The 15,663-nt window shown below is 34.1% G+C and overlaps 2 protein-coding genes across 4 annotated transcripts in view; one reads left to right on the top strand and one right to left on the bottom strand.

The window, feature by feature from the left end:
* Window positions 1–6,605, top strand: part of LOC111518099 (7SK snRNA methylphosphate capping enzyme) — an 88,736-nt gene extending 82,131 nt beyond the window's left edge. The window contains exons 5-8 of one of the 3 annotated variants that reach the window (XM_023174458.2): window positions 276–562; window positions 620–678; window positions 3,650–3,868; window positions 5,841–6,605. In XM_023174458.2, coding sequence (XP_023030226.1) covers window positions 276–562; window positions 620–678; window positions 3,650–3,868; window positions 5,841–6,467 — 1,192 coding nt within the window. In that variant the 3' untranslated portion in view covers window positions 6,468–6,605. Of the gene's footprint in view, window positions 1–275; window positions 679–3,649; window positions 3,869–5,840 lie in introns of all 3 variants that reach the window. The other 2 variants (XM_023174450.2, XM_023174442.2) reach the window with 2 other exon arrangements.
* A 3,838-nt stretch (window positions 6,606–10,443) lies between these two features.
* Window positions 10,444–15,663, bottom strand: part of DCX-EMAP (Doublecortin-domain-containing echinoderm-microtubule-associated protein) — an 84,628-nt gene continuing 79,408 nt past the window's right edge. The window contains exons 18-19 of the mRNA XM_023174469.2: window positions 12,469–12,583; window positions 10,444–11,902 (exon numbers count right to left, since the gene is read on the bottom strand). Coding sequence (XP_023030237.2) covers window positions 11,749–11,902; window positions 12,469–12,583 — 269 coding nt within the window. The 3' untranslated portion in view covers window positions 10,444–11,748. The remainder of the gene's footprint in view (window positions 11,903–12,468; window positions 12,584–15,663) is intronic.

Raw genomic sequence — 15,663 nt, 5'->3', positions numbered from 1 at the left:
ACAATTCCATTATTTGCACGTTTTGTTGAATCATATCGCCATTAAACAGTGATCCAAGTCTTCATAATGGAAACCATTTGTGAAGGGTTTTTGTAAAGTCTTTTATCAACCGAAACCCATACACTAAATCCCGCTATTAATTTATTTTGCTTTTCTGATAGTACGTTTGAGTAATCAACTTCTCACAATAACGTACCCTCTTCAACTATTTTGCCAGTAGAACAAGGTCTCACTTTTCATAAAGTCACCACCTGCAACAGATGTTTTTTTTTCAGATATTACGGCTACAGAAATCCCCACAACGAGATCGACCACCGGCTGCGCGTATTCTCCCATCACACTTACCTGTTCGAGAACAAAGATATCCTGGACATAGGCTGCAACATCGGTCACGTGACCCTGTCCGTAGCGAGGGATTACGGGGCGCGTACCATACTGGGCATAGACATTGACCAAACGCTAATTTCGATCGCGCGAAAGAACATAAAACACTACGTGAAAACAGAGGAATCGCCCCGGGGGGACGATGGCCAGCCGCCCGCTTCGGGCGGCATAACAAAAAGTAGTGAGTTTTTTCCTATAAGCATGCCTATATTATATGGAGCGATTGACGTTATAGGATTCCACGATAGGACGCCCAAAGGGACAGGATTTCCTAACAACGTTACTTTCAAACAGGTGAGTCAGATTTACGGTGGGGTCATGAAGAATATAACTGCGCCAAAGCTATTTTGCAAGTTTTTTTTACTGTGGTCCGCAGGTTTTTATGTCTGGGGTTTCGTATACAACTGCGCTAGGTACTAAATAGGGTATAATCAGAGTTGTACCCCAAGGATCAACTTTGAGTCCTTCACTCTAATAATGTATCAACGGACAAAGTGGTCCAAGTATCCTAACAGCAAATTCTTAAAGTTTGGTTGGAGCATAGACGTTATAACTAATGCCGACCGAAACTGGTTTTTACGACCGAAACCGAATTTCGGCAACGGTCGCAGTTTCGGCCGAAACCGAAAATTCCTTACAAGGATTATGTTTTGAGAAAAAAATAAAGAAAACGTTATTGTGATCAGTCAGTCTTTATTTTTTTATCTTTAAATCTTAACGTTATGCAGTCTTCGACATTTTTACTTATTGATAATCAACATAATCCGTTATTTAAGAAAAAATATTAATTGTACCTTAAAAATGCTTAAAATAGGTGAGGTGTTTATTTGAGTAGGTGTAGATTCTTCTTTTGAATATTATTAATGGTTTTTCAATAATATTAAACATAAAATTACTTATTTGAGTTGTTTGTTTGAAGGTGGTTGACAATGTTTCGTGGTGTATTTCATCAGTTCGGACTTCCATTGTCTAATATAATATAAATTGATTTGAAATCCCTGAAAAATATTAATTATTAACCGAAAATAACAATTTTATTAAACAAAAAACTGAGTGCACTCCGCACTCGAGTTCACTGCGAGTGCAACTCATCGGTGAAACTAAGAGGCCATTGAAAGTTCGCATTGCTGAGCACAAGAAAAACACACCGTGAGGAGAAACCAGCAAATCCGGAATAGCAGAGCATGTTTGGACTCATCAACATAACATCAACTGGGCTCAAGCTGAAATCATCCACAAAGATGAAGCCGCGTATATGTTGTCCAACAACGCATTTTTAGGCAAGCTAGCGTAGAGATACGTAACATATGGAAATCTCTAATCAAGCGGAAAACGACCAACTCCCGCCAAACGGTCATCTCCCGCTAAAACCAATGAAGCGGAGAGAGTGAAGAGGGGATAGGTGAAAGCACTCGAATGACCTCGGAGGAATAAGCCCAGTCATCACCCGAAGACGATTGTGGATACTAACAATCGAAACGTCATAAAGTAAATTGGTTTGGAATCTTTTAATTTTTATTTTTCATTTTTTGTTAATAGTTTTTTTTAATTTTTGAATTTTCAGCTTTTATTAATATTTCAATTTTTTATTTTTTTGGTTGTTGCTTGTATGTTATTTCTTTGTAATTTCACTTTTTTGTTTAATAAAACTGTTATTTTCGAATTGAAGGGGTTATATTTTTAGGAGTGATTCATTTTTGGAAAAGAAAGTTTTTGGCTTTCTATTACTCCATCTTGATACAAAAAAATATGGGAATCTTTTTAATTTTTTTCAGGGATTTCAAATCAATTTATATTATATTAGACAATGGAAGTCCGAACTGATGAAATTATTTCAGTTGCTACCTAATATCACAATAGGTACTTAATATTTATATAATAAACAAAGTAAATCACAAACTAAGTCACGACATGATTAGGCACGTGGACGCGGCAAAATGTCTTCGTCCTTTGTATGAAATTCAACGCGCCGAACATGACCGATCACAGAGCGAGAACCCCCGAATACAGTTTCGGTGTCGGTCGTACTTTCGGCAGGTTGCCACCGAAACTAAAGCGAAACCCGATTTTTGCCAAACTCGACCAAAACCGAAATTTCGGTCGAACACTAGTTATAACTCATGAAATTTTCTTTAGAAGGAGAAGAATGAAGGTTGCATTGTTGAAAAGGGTAATAATACTTCAAGTCGGTTGTTCCCTACTAAATGTGACCTGAAGAAAGAGAAATATTGTGAAGGATGGGATAATTTGTCATTTCTCTTTCACAGTCTCTTTTTATCATGTAGTCACATATATTTAATCTGTGATGTAGTACTCAAAGTATCAAGTGGAAAAGTGTCATTACGGCAAGTCCATAAGTTATAAAATCTTCAAGTTTGGTGGGTGTTGCTTCATTCCCAATGGTTTAATTATATAATTCGAGACGTGTTCAGTTGAGTGCTGGTCGTCAGAATTCATATTTGCTAATTGAGCAACTTCTCTTAAGTGAATTTTTTTCGAACTGCATCATTCCAATTCATAATGGAACGGAAAACCAAAGGAACAAATCACTTCTTGGATGTACTAGTGAACGGAGGGGAAGATGGCATATCGGATGATGTCGCTCTTCACAGAAGACACTCACGTTATTGGTTTAATGAAACCCCAGTGCTCCATAGAACTCTCAGCTACATTCTGAAATTGTACATCTTGGGAGGCAATGGGAATTCAAAAACACAAATAGTTCCATCCGAAACGAAGAGAGAATTAACATAAATGAAGTATGGCTACCTAAGCACAATTGTACACTTAACAGGTCATCACCAATAGAATAAAACCGGAAAACCAAACGAAGTTTGCTATGAGGCAACTGGAGCATTCATTCTGTCGTCTTATCACCCTTAATAATATCTACGTAAGTCGTTGACAAAACTTAGGGAATACAAACCTGCAGACCATAGCTAAAAATCCTGAAATAAGCTTTAAAATTATGGGTTCCAAGCATTGAAAATAATTTTGTTAAATGCTCTGATTGCTAGTAGGTATAGGACTGATCTCACGCGTGAAATTTCTACTGTTATAGCCCAAAACCGGTTCATTTTTGAGCACAGTTTTGAAAATAATACCAGAATTAATTTTTTACATTTGTCATTAGAGTAGGGTAGCCAGCCAAACAAAACCTCCTCTTTTCTGAAGAAAATACGTCCTATTGGACAAATTTTCATCTTTCTTTCCAAACATTGTAGATGGGATTGTGTGATTTCAACACATTTTATTCATTTTCTAGTGTAATTACATTCTAGAAGACGACAACTTGATCGTCTTGGAACAGCCTCAGTTCGACGTGATACTCTGCCTCAGCATCACCAAATGGATCCATCTGAATTGGGGAGATGCAGGCATGAAGCAGGCTTTCAGAAGGATGTATGCGCAGCTGAAACCCGGAGGAAAACTCATTCTCGAACCGCAGAATTGGGCGAGTTACAAGTCCAAAAAGAAATTGACAGTAAGTTCAGTTATATATTTGTTCATTTATTGTACAAAATTAGTCAATACGATACCGACTTTCTGCAGGAATATAGAAAACCATACAGGTGGTTGGTGTATCCACTCTTTCTATTTCTGAAAGTTGAAACCAGTTGAAATTCATAAACCATGCCCTTCTCAATGGGGAAATCCACTGCGCAAAAACTTAGATTTTGAGAATGTAATCAATACATTTGCCGAGAGCAAAGTCAAATCACCAAAAATTACAAAATGATGACACTCACCCTGTCATTTTCAAGTTAGTTTTTTATTTGATGGTAATATTTTTTCTGTAAGAGAAAGTATCTTGAACAATTAGGATGCTACATTCTCAATTTTTTTGTTCACTTTGCTTTTTTGATTCTTTTTCATTGTCTGATGGGCTCTCTTTATTTTCTGTTCCTATGGAAATTTATATTTCTTTTTATTCAAGTGAGATAAATGAATACATCATTCAAATCAAATCAAAATATGCTTTATCGTCCGAAGATTTGCATCTTATTGGCGAAGTCCAAGAAATACAATGTTGATAGGTATAGAAAAAGTACTAAAAAAGTATAAATGTAGATATAAAAAAGTTCCAAAAATGTATGAATGTGAATATAAAAAAAGTTCTAAAAATGTATAGATAAAATAACACCATGTATAAGGTAATACTACAAACAATAAATTGCTAATATATTGTTAAAAGGATTCACTAAAATACTCTACCAAACTATAATAGGGTGTATCAACAAGTAGGTTCTTCACCGCCTTTTTGAAATGAATATTGCCTAAATTTGCATATCTTATTTCTAATGGTAAATGATTGAACAATTTAGCACCATTATTGTATATGGAATCCTTGATTAAATTCGAAGTTGGGATGGGAAGTCTAAAGGTATAATTGCTATTGCGAGTAGCATAAGGACTAAAAGCATGTTTGTAAATAAGGCAAACCGTCTCTAAGATAAAAAGTGCGATGACTGTTAACATTTTATTGGCACTGAACAAATTCCTGCAAGATTCTCTGGGTTTGACTTTACAGAGACATCGTAGTGCCCTCTTCTGTAATATCAATACAGAAGAGAGAAGGGATGAGTTGCATGCTCCCCAAAAAGGTATTCCAGAACGTAGTCGAGATTCAATAAGTACATGGTAAATGGTCTTTGCGACATGGACACCCAACTCATTTGAAACCACTCTAACTGCATACCATCCGGAAGAGATCTTACTCTTCAGTTATTTAAGGTTTTCATCAAATTTCAGCCTATTATCAATGAGTACACCGAGAAACTTTGTGTTTAATTTATTATTTAATATGGCAGCGTCTATTAAAATTTTATCTAGCGAACATTTGAATGATATTATATTTGTTTTGGACGCATTGAGAGAGAGTAAATTTGCATCGCACCAGCTCTTCACCTTCTTCAAGTCAGATGATATCATTTTATTTAGCTCCATTGAGTTTTTTTCTTTCCACAATATTGTAGTATCATCCGCAAATAGAGTGAAACTACCAGATATATTAATCATATGTCATTCATATATAACAGAAACAGAATAGGGCCTAACACACAACCCTGTGGAACACCAGATTCAATGGCCCTGTTCTCCAAAAGTTCCGTTGTCCTCACCATTTGACTCCGATCTAAAAGGTACGATTCGAACCAAGTGTTCGTTACACCTCTACATCCATATTTATGAAGTTTTTTTAATAAAATAATTTTATGATTGACGCAATTAAACGCCTTTGAAATATCGCAAAAAATTGCGACAGCTACTTCACCAGCATTCAATTCAGAGTAAATTTCATATAAAAAAGAGAAGATAGCATCATTTTCGATTGAAGAAATAAGGATTAAGCATACAGAGTAAAAAAAAACTAGGTGTGAAGTTATTGGAATCAAGTTATATACTTTTTGCTGAAAAGTAACAATTTGGAATACAATTAAAATTGAATTTTTTTTCAGGAAACTATCTACAAGAACTACAACTCCATAGAATTCTTCCCTGACAAATTCCGGGAATACCTCCTGTCTCCGGCAGTGGGCTTCGCCAAGAGCGAGATCCTAGGCTACCCACCGCACCAAGCGAGAGGATTCCGACGACCGATCCAAGTGTTCACCAAAAGCACCATGTTCCCCAGCGAACGTACTGAAGCGACACCTATCAACTACACGCCGACCATTGCTGTATTCGACTCGTGTCGGATCAAAACGGAGAAATACGAATCTCAGAATCCGGGACCGTGCATCGAACATGTCTACACCAACATTTTCGACGATCGGTACTGTGGATGTGCGGATGACAATTCAGAAATGAACGACAAAGTGGGAGAGGAGCTGAAGAAGGAAGCCATGGAGTTAGTGCCGAGCAAAAGTTTCGGCAGTGAAAGGACTGTTATCAGTGAGGAAGGCGAGGATGGAAAAATTACGGATATTACGGATATTCAAAATCAGGAGACGGTTTTGGTGGGTGAAAAAAGGGAGATGAAGTGCGAAAGGTGTGGTGAGGAGAACAGTTCGTCTTCGTCGGAAGTTTCCGAAGTCGGGAAAACCAAGAAGGATCAGCCTGACATGTCTGGGGATAATACTTAGATTAAGTATCAATTTGAAACTGTTTTTATTTTACTTTAATTCTGTAAATATGTCAATATTTTAATTTTTTATCGTTTGTTGAAAAAGCTTTGTATATATGTACATGCTTCAAAGTATTACAGTTTTCTTAAGAAATAATTTTATCTTTATTTCAATCTTCACGTACTAGGAATGGCATGTTGAAGGACAAGACCTTGTTAATGCTCAGCATAAACAACTTTCAACTTTTAAGAATTTTTGTTTGTATGAATAACTGAAAAAACATTTCAAACAATAAACCCCAAATGAAGGAAACAGAGGTAAGTAAATATTTTGCAAATATGGTCTCTCATTGGTTAACGATCCCAGCTTTCCTATGGAGGCGCTCTTATGATCAGTTTTTTTCTTGTCCCAGCAAAAATGATCTGTAATTTTGGCATGCTATTTCAGTCAGCATTTACGACGTGTCAGAATATGTTGTGATGATCAAAAATGTTATATCGAGACATCATCATTACGTCCCAAATGTGAAATTAAAACTGTGTGCAACATCTGCTTTAATCATGACCCTTTTGTACTCAACTCCAAAAATATCTTGCAAATAAAATTCAATGAAATAATTCTTGAACCTAGTCTCAAATATTATTTCCAGTAGTGTGGAGTAGGCAACTCTTATGGTAATTAATTTAATGAAAAAACAAAAACAATATGTTGAGCAATTAGAAAATGCTACATCAAAAAAATGCAATGTGAAATAATATTAGGTTGTTTCAAAAGGATTTTTCGTTTCTAAGAGTTTGTTTTGAACTGTAATATTTGAGTGAAAAATTCGCAGAACATCGACTGCCGCCGGACCACACCAAGAGCCATTACAGAACCGGAACACCATGGCCGACGGTCATGTTGAAAATTCTCCGAGTTTCAACCAAATTAAACACAAATTTTGGATTAATTGAATTGATATTAAAATGACCATGAATTGCATCTGAAAGTGCAAATGTTCTGATGAAATATATAATAAAACTACCACCATTAGTTTATTTCCTGTTTATGAACAGCTATGTCTCAAAACTTCTTAACAATAACTTAATGAAATTCTCCCACCACGACAGTCTGCTGAGCCTCCAGCCTTTATCCATTCCATCATTGTAAAACACCATTATATTGAGAGAGTGGTAGATTTTCATTATGATGGAGAAATGTCAATGTTTTAAATTTCTCTACATCAATGATTATCATTCAAACTTTCATTCATATTCTATTAGCAAATATAACGAAATCAAAATGAGTTTGAATACTGTATCGAGGTTATACATATTTTAACAAAATCCCGAATCAAGTCAAATTATCATAATTTGACATACTTCAACGGAAAAATGCTACCTCTACCTTCAACCCCCGCCGAATGACAGGTACACCCCCAATTTTTTAAATAAGAAGTATAAGCTTGTGATATATTGTTTGAAAGGTCTCTTCATTCTCTATTCAAAATTGTTATCGCTTCAAGTTCATTGCAACAGTTAAGATAAAATAAATTAAAATCACATGGTTACCGAAATTCGATAAAATACACTCAAAACTTATTGCAATAAACTCAAAACTTATTTCATGTTGAGGTATTGAAAATAAGAAAGTAAATAAAAACCATAGCAATGTTCTTTTTAGATGGTATCTTTTAAAAAACTGCAAATAATTTCCGTGGCAACGTTAGTTTAAAATGACGTGTCAACTTGTTTTGTATATTACATTTGTTGTCAGTATTTTCATTTAAGTTTAAAGTTCGTTAACTTCAAGTCTGACAAACAGTTGGATTAACGGAAATGCATAAAATGATAGTTTTACAAATGATTGGCTAAAGAGATAAAACCCAAACACAACAGGAAGTAGCTCGCCTATTTCATGACAAATTTCCTAATTTACCACCCATATCTCAAGGAACAATAAGCAAAATAGAGAAACAGTTTCGCGAGCTTGGTCATATCTATAAAATGATACCTACTCAGGAGCTCATGAAAGACAATGATCGGCAAAATTGCCGCTACTGGTCAACGAAAAGTCATCACTGGATGAGAGAACACACGTAATACCCTCAAAAGGTTAATGTTTAGGCAGCGATTGTAGGAAACCATATCATTGGTCCCTTTTTTCATTGAGGGCTACTTGAATGGCGATAATTATTTGGCACTACTTCAAAATGATATCATTCCAAGTTTAGCAGATTTATATCCTGATCCAGAAAACCCACAAGTTCCAGTGAATACGATATAGTTTCAGCAGGATGGAGCACCACCACATTACCAAGTTAATGTCTGGCAATACTTCCATACAACATTTCCCAATCGGTAGAAAAGGAGGCGAGGATCGATTAAATGACTTGAAAGAATGAATAACGCTTGCGATTAGGTAGATCGGCCTGATATGTTAAATAATGTTGAAAGACAGTTTTATTTGAGATTAGTATGTTGCCAAGACTTTCGCGGTGAATATTTTAAACATCCACTTCGTTAACATCCATAGTTCTTTTTCGTGTTCTACATTTCATTACGTTTTGCATTACATTTTGGTTTTTGAGTGTATTTTATCGAATTTCGGTAACCACATGATTTCAATTTATTACCTTTATTTTTGAAATAAACCTGAAAGCGATAACATTTTTGAATAAAGAATGAAGAATCCTTTCAAACGATATATCACAAACCTAGACTTCCCATTTAAAAAATTGGGGGTTGTGGGTGTTGAAGGTAGGGGTGGCATTTTTACATTGTAGCATTGGCATTGTGGCATTTTTACATTACGTTGTCAAATTATAATATACATTTGATGTGTTTTGGGATATTTTAAAAATATGTACAGTAACGGAAATAATGAATTTATTCCATTTGGCTTTTACACACTGTATAGAAAAAAATATTTCGAAACATTCATCTCTCCTAAAGTACCCACACCGTAGGTTCTGGTAAATGCCCGCCAGAAAACCACTACTCGCTCGGCTAATATCACGCTGGACATTGAATTATTCCGATAGATTCATGCAAGATACCTCACAGAGGTTAGTTTTACAGATGTTTCTCGTTCATCCAGCAGCAGGACAATGCTATAATCAGTTGAATAGATCACCTACAGACCAGTTTCGTGGTATTACCTCTCATCAATACTTATTGTTCATTTTTTGTCTAATTTCTTCAATACTATTCTTCAACTCATCACATTTTTTTATATTTCATAAATTTATTTTCATACTTAGATTTTCATTCGGAGTAAAATGTTTCTTGCACCCGATAAGTCACTCGGCAATGATACGTTTATCATTTGAAAAATTGGGTCATGCTATTTACAACCAATTCATATGCCGAAACCTCTCAAAACTAACTTGTTTTAAAATATTAGACTGTGGTTCTGTCTCTGGCCCTCCAGCGTCATCTGAAGGCCTCTTTGTGACATTAAGAAATAAGTATTGGATGATTGCCGCTAGATTGCATCGAAAAACTCAAGAATAACAAAATATAGGGTGGACAATGCAGTAAGATGGCGGTGTAAAACCCATAGAAAATATCAGAGTGACATTTTGTATTGAAATTTCTACGAAATAGATGAGTAATATTGTTTTTTCAATCTTCAATTCACATATGCATCACCCCCCAAATATCACCTCCCAAGCTCGTGTTCGAGTTTTCCATGTAAATATATTTTGAAATGTACGCACATACCTATCAAACAAGTATTAAATACTTCTTTTTCAGGCTGGTGAAAGCTTTTCTTGCAGTTAATTAGAATTTTGTTTCGTTTTTTTGTGGGATAACTTGAGATTTCAAATTGTGAGGCGTGCTATACCAAACCACACCTAAATGAACGCTCCAACTATAACTTTCATCGGGATGTGAAAGAAGACACTCTCATCATTTTGGCCAACATTAAAGTACATAACTCATTCACTTCAGGAAAAGGAAAAATACGATTAGGAATTTTTACATTTTTATTCTCAAAATTATTTCACAATTGTAAATTATTTACTAGATCATTCCTAAATAATTCAAAACAAATTTATAACAATTTCATTATATTACTGTCATTTCGAATTCATAGAAATGTAATATAAGCCTAATAATCATGCACCAAGCTTTCAATAGTTATTGATCATTTATGAACTCATGTACATATTCGATAATTTTAATCCTAGTGAATCTATTACTATTGGCAGTTTGGAATAACCCGAAGGCTTCTGTTTGTCGAATTATTGATTACAGAATGAATACTTAAGTATTATAACAAGAGTATTTCAAGGATCTTAAAAATAAGGGTGTTTGTTATATTTAATCTTCCATCATTTTGATTATCAAAATACCCCATCTCCAGTTCCACGATCTGGATAACTAGAACTATGTACCTATTACTATTAGAAAATAGTATCATAATAGTTCTGTTCAGTTTCACCAACGGAAACAATCTACTTTACAAACTACAGATATTAGAATGGAAAATCTCTGAACCTATCCAGAGTTATGTGATAACTCTGTTTATAAATCATATAGAAATAACGTTAATTCAAGTTATGTCGGATGGATAAATCAGAGTGAAGAATGTCGCCCGAAAGACATCTAACCTTGGGATATTATTAAATTAATTCCTAATATTTTTTCAAACATTTTCATAATATTGGATGGAAAGAAACAAAGTTTTGATTGTTTAAAATCTGTAGAATTATTTTGTTGCCTCATCTTGTTGTTTTGAATGTTATGGCTTCAAACTCGTTTATAGCTAGTGGTGTGAGGAAAATAAGTCAATTCAATTACATCATGTCGAATGTAGGAAGAGCTTTCTAAATTTTAATATGTTCCTGCCCACTAGTTGCGCGTTAGAAGACGGTGAGAGTATTAGGTTGCAATAATAATCTCGGATAGTTTCCATCCTCTTTCGTCCTAATACAAATGAATAATTATTAGGTAAATAATTGAAATATAAGGAAATCTTATATTCATTCCGCCAGGAAATGAGCAGGTAGTGAGAATTCTCGAATTTCTCTTCTTAAATTGGACAGTGTTAGTCTCATTCCTAAGCCAATTACCAAATTCTCATCAGTCGCTTTACCACTTTCACCAATCCACAAATATTTTTTTATACCTATAAAGTAGCAAAAGGTATACTGTATCCCGTATCAGAGTACGTTTCAACTCCATCGTCCTCAGTAGTGTAAATTCAGAACTTCAAATGTTGTGCTGTCTGAATCTGACCCGAAATCCGATTCAACTTGTTTCTCGTAATTATTATTATTCCTCAGGAAGGGCAAGTACATGTGGGGAGTCTGCTATTCTTCTACGAGCTGCCAGAGCATAAGGGAGGCGTCAGTGCCACCGACCGTCACGACGTTTCGGTCGTTGAAGAGGAATCTCGCGCAAGCTACGGTGCCGCTGTAGACTTTCTCTTCGTTATATTCAGCTTTCGGATTCAAGCAAGGATATCTGAAAAAAACAAGTGAATTGAAAAGTCATATTTTGTAACTGACCAAATTTTGATGAATATCAATTATAACTTCTTCAAATAACACATCATAACTGAACACGTCTGAAAAAGTTATTGTACAGTGAAACCTGTGTTGTGTTATTTGAGTACGTGAATATCTAAAGAGAGAATTCTAAAAATTAACAATGTTCGTTGTTCAGTTGGTTTGTAAGAACATGTTCAAAATTGAGATTCTGTATATTGTATTATAAACATATTATTATTTAAAAAATAATTCATATGTGCATTTCATATTCTCAATTTTTGACAAAAACTTGTAACCTAGTTGTATAACTGTTCAGCTACTGAACACTAATTTTGTTGAAAACATTTCCTTTAAAAATGCTGTTTCAAAGATGAATGAATAAAAAATGTTTTAGATCCATACAGGGGTTTTTGCTACACATGATATTCTAAAAGGATTTTGAAAATGGTAATTTTCCGATACAGAGATTATTGAATCAAATCTACTGCAGGAAAGTCAAGCAGCAAAAGAAAATATATCTCTTAAATATATTAATCTTACCTGAATAATCTGAGGTAACCATCTGTATCACCAGATATCAATAAGTCATGTGCTGCTGATCTACTTGCCGTACTTATAATGGAAACCATTGGATAAAACCTGTTGTTCCAAATTCCTGAAGAATGAAAATGCAAATAATGTGACAAACAAGTTCAACATAAAAAAAAAGTTTTTCTGAATGGAAACAGTCCTTGAGGGATCTGTAGCTGAATGTAGTTTATTATTAAATATATTAATTATTTACTTTGGTTTGTTTGAAGGTGGTTGGTTGACAATGTTTCGTGGTGTATTTCATCAGTTCGGACTTCATTATCTAATATAATATAAATTGTTTTGAAATCCCAAAAAAATAACAATTTCATTAAACAAAAAATTGAATTTACAAGCAACCAAAAAAAAAAATAAAAAATTGAAATATTATTACTAGCTGAAAATTAAAAAATTAAAAATATTAACCTATATTATTAACTTTTTTTTTATTTTCATTTTTTGTTAATATTTTTAATTTTTTAATTTTCAGCTTGTATTAATATCTCAATTTTTTATTTTTTTTTGTTGTTGCTTGTATGTTATTTCTTGTAATTTCAGTTTTTTGTTTAATAAAATTGTTATTTTTCGGTTAATCATTTTAATTTTTTTACAGATTCTTCATGCACATCATTAATATAGTTATAGGAGCTAATAAACAGTATCACTTAGTAGATTCAAAGTTGAAAAATGATAGCATCTTTAACTTTGATGTTTAGGATTGTTATATTGATCTTCATTCGTTGTTTTATTCCAGCTCAATATTATAACAATCTTTTTATATTGTACTGTTTTCAGTTTCGTTGCTAATTCACCTCTATTTAAAATAGAAAATAATGGATACGCAAATTCCGTTACAAATACCAAAAAAACAATTATCGTAAGTGTGTAGGTATTATTTTAGAAATCTAGAGTTATCTTGCCTTTTTTCTAACAGCACCAGTTTGTTTCAATCGTGGTTCCTTCATAATGAATGTTCGGTATATCGGAAACAGAAGTTCATTATATTTTTCAATAAAGAAAATGGTGTTTGATGATATTAAAGAGTTGTGCTTCTATTTGTTTTCAAAAAGTTATAGTATCGAATTCACATTTCATGAGAGGTGTATTGAAATCCTGACACCGTTTATTTGCAACTTTTAAACAAAATGACCAAATTGTGAACTAAAACACTTACGTTAATAACTATAGCTCATTATTACTATCTGTTATGTCTTCAAAGTTTTTCAGTTATTAAATTAAATTTATAACACAGCTACGTTAATTCAAACGGTTCAATATAAAACTCCAATTATCAACTGCTACAATATTCTTCTTATTGCAGGTCTACAAAAAGGCACAAAAAAATAAAACTGTTTGAATATACGAAGGTTAGTAAACAAACCATTATATGACACTATCAAACATTTCAATTGGTCTAGTGTAAACTCTGCATTTTAGTTTTTTACGACTTTTTGAGGAATTTCATCTTTAACGATCTGAAAAATTTTAAATTGCGATTCTTTACTACAATTTTTATATTTCATATTGAGAAAGGTGGGTATCCTAGAAATGTATCTTAGAAAAGTTACTTTCATTCAGTATCTTTATTTAAAAATTAATATATATCGAGTGGTCCAACGAAAAGTATGCACCTTGCTTTTCTCCTTTTTTTGTAACTTAACGCAAAAATGCTCAGACAGGTCAATTTTTATTTTGAGGGGGACACATTTTAGATGTAATTTTCTACCTGTGCCTTCAACCCCCTAGCTAGGGTAACAACTCTAAAATTTTTAATGGAAAGTGGGGTCGAGTGATATATCATTTGAAAGGGCACAAAATTCTCTTTCCAATGATACCTAATTTGTTGTATTTACTTGAATAGTTATAAAAAAAGAAAGAACATTTACTCGATATTTTTCGTGTTAATGAAAATGTTGAAGAAACGGCATTTTGATCACTACTACATTCCTCAATTTCTTGGTTCAAATAAAAACAGCAGATGAGTGTACAAAAAGAATTTAGGCAAACGTTCATTGATTCAGTTCGGTTGCTTTTGAAATTATTTCAACTTTACTGTAAAAATGGTTTATTCCATTCCTGAACGAGTTGAAATTGTTAAATTTTATTATCAACATAATAGTTGTGCTAGACTTACTGCTCGCCTCTTTAATAACAGTCCTCCCGGGAAAAATGTGAATGATTCGTACGTTGCCAAGTTTGTCCAAAGGTTTGTCGATACCGGATCTGTCTGTAATGTGAAACACCAGCCACGGAAACCGATCAAAAATGAAGCAGTGGAAGTCGCTGTTTTGGGACATGTTGAATTGGATCATACTCAAAGTACCCGTCAGCTTGCTGCAGCCTTAGGTGTCTCTCGTTCGTCCATAATACAGATATTAAAATCCTATAAATTTCATCCGTACAAAATTGAATTAGTACAGGAACTCAATGAAGATGATCTTGATAGAAGGCTGCAATTTTGTGAACAACTGAGATAGCTACTAATTGATGATCCGCACCTATCATTCAACACGTGCTTTTCCGATGAGAGTACATTTTTTTTAATGGAGCTGTGAATAGGCATAATTGCCGTTACTGGGATGACAGTAACCCATACTTATTCCGAGAGGTCCATACCCAGTACCCTCAAAAAATCAATGTCTGGTGTGGCATATTAGGTAGTGATATCGTAGGGCCACTTTTTATTCCTGGGAATTTAACTGGTGAGGTCTACCTGAACATGCTTGAAGATACAATTAATCCTCTCATAACAGAAATAATTGAAAATGAACAAAAACATAATGATGATCGGCTTCATTTCCAGCAAGATGGAGCACCTCCTCACTATGTTGCTCCGGAAAGAGAGTTTTTAGATGACCGGTTTTCCGGACGGTGGGTTGGAAGGAGAGGCCCCATCGAATGGCCTGCCAGGTCACCTGATTTATTGCCTTTAGACTTTTTCTTTTGGGAACACTTGAAAAATAAATGTTTTGCTACGCAGCCCGAGTCCATAGAAGATCTTCGCCAACGAATTACAGCAGAGTGCAGAAGTATAACACCGACAATCTTCGACAATCTTTCTCACTAACCAATAACAACGGCCTGAAATCGTCATGTATTTATTAAATTAAATGATTGTCTCAAATGCCTATGTACCTACTAGTTAGTAAAGAAGTAACTGATATA

The sequence above is a fragment of the Leptinotarsa decemlineata genome, unplaced genomic scaffold, assembly GCF_025532065.1.
Source record: "Leptinotarsa decemlineata unplaced genomic scaffold, Ldec_3_MD MMD2_tig00001064_RagTag_RagTag, whole genome shotgun sequence".
NCBI classification, from domain to species: Eukaryota; Metazoa; Arthropoda; class Insecta; order Coleoptera; family Chrysomelidae; genus Leptinotarsa; species Leptinotarsa decemlineata.
The sequence above is the reverse complement of the archived record's forward strand: the minus strand, read 5'-3'. Positions and strand labels throughout refer to the sequence as shown.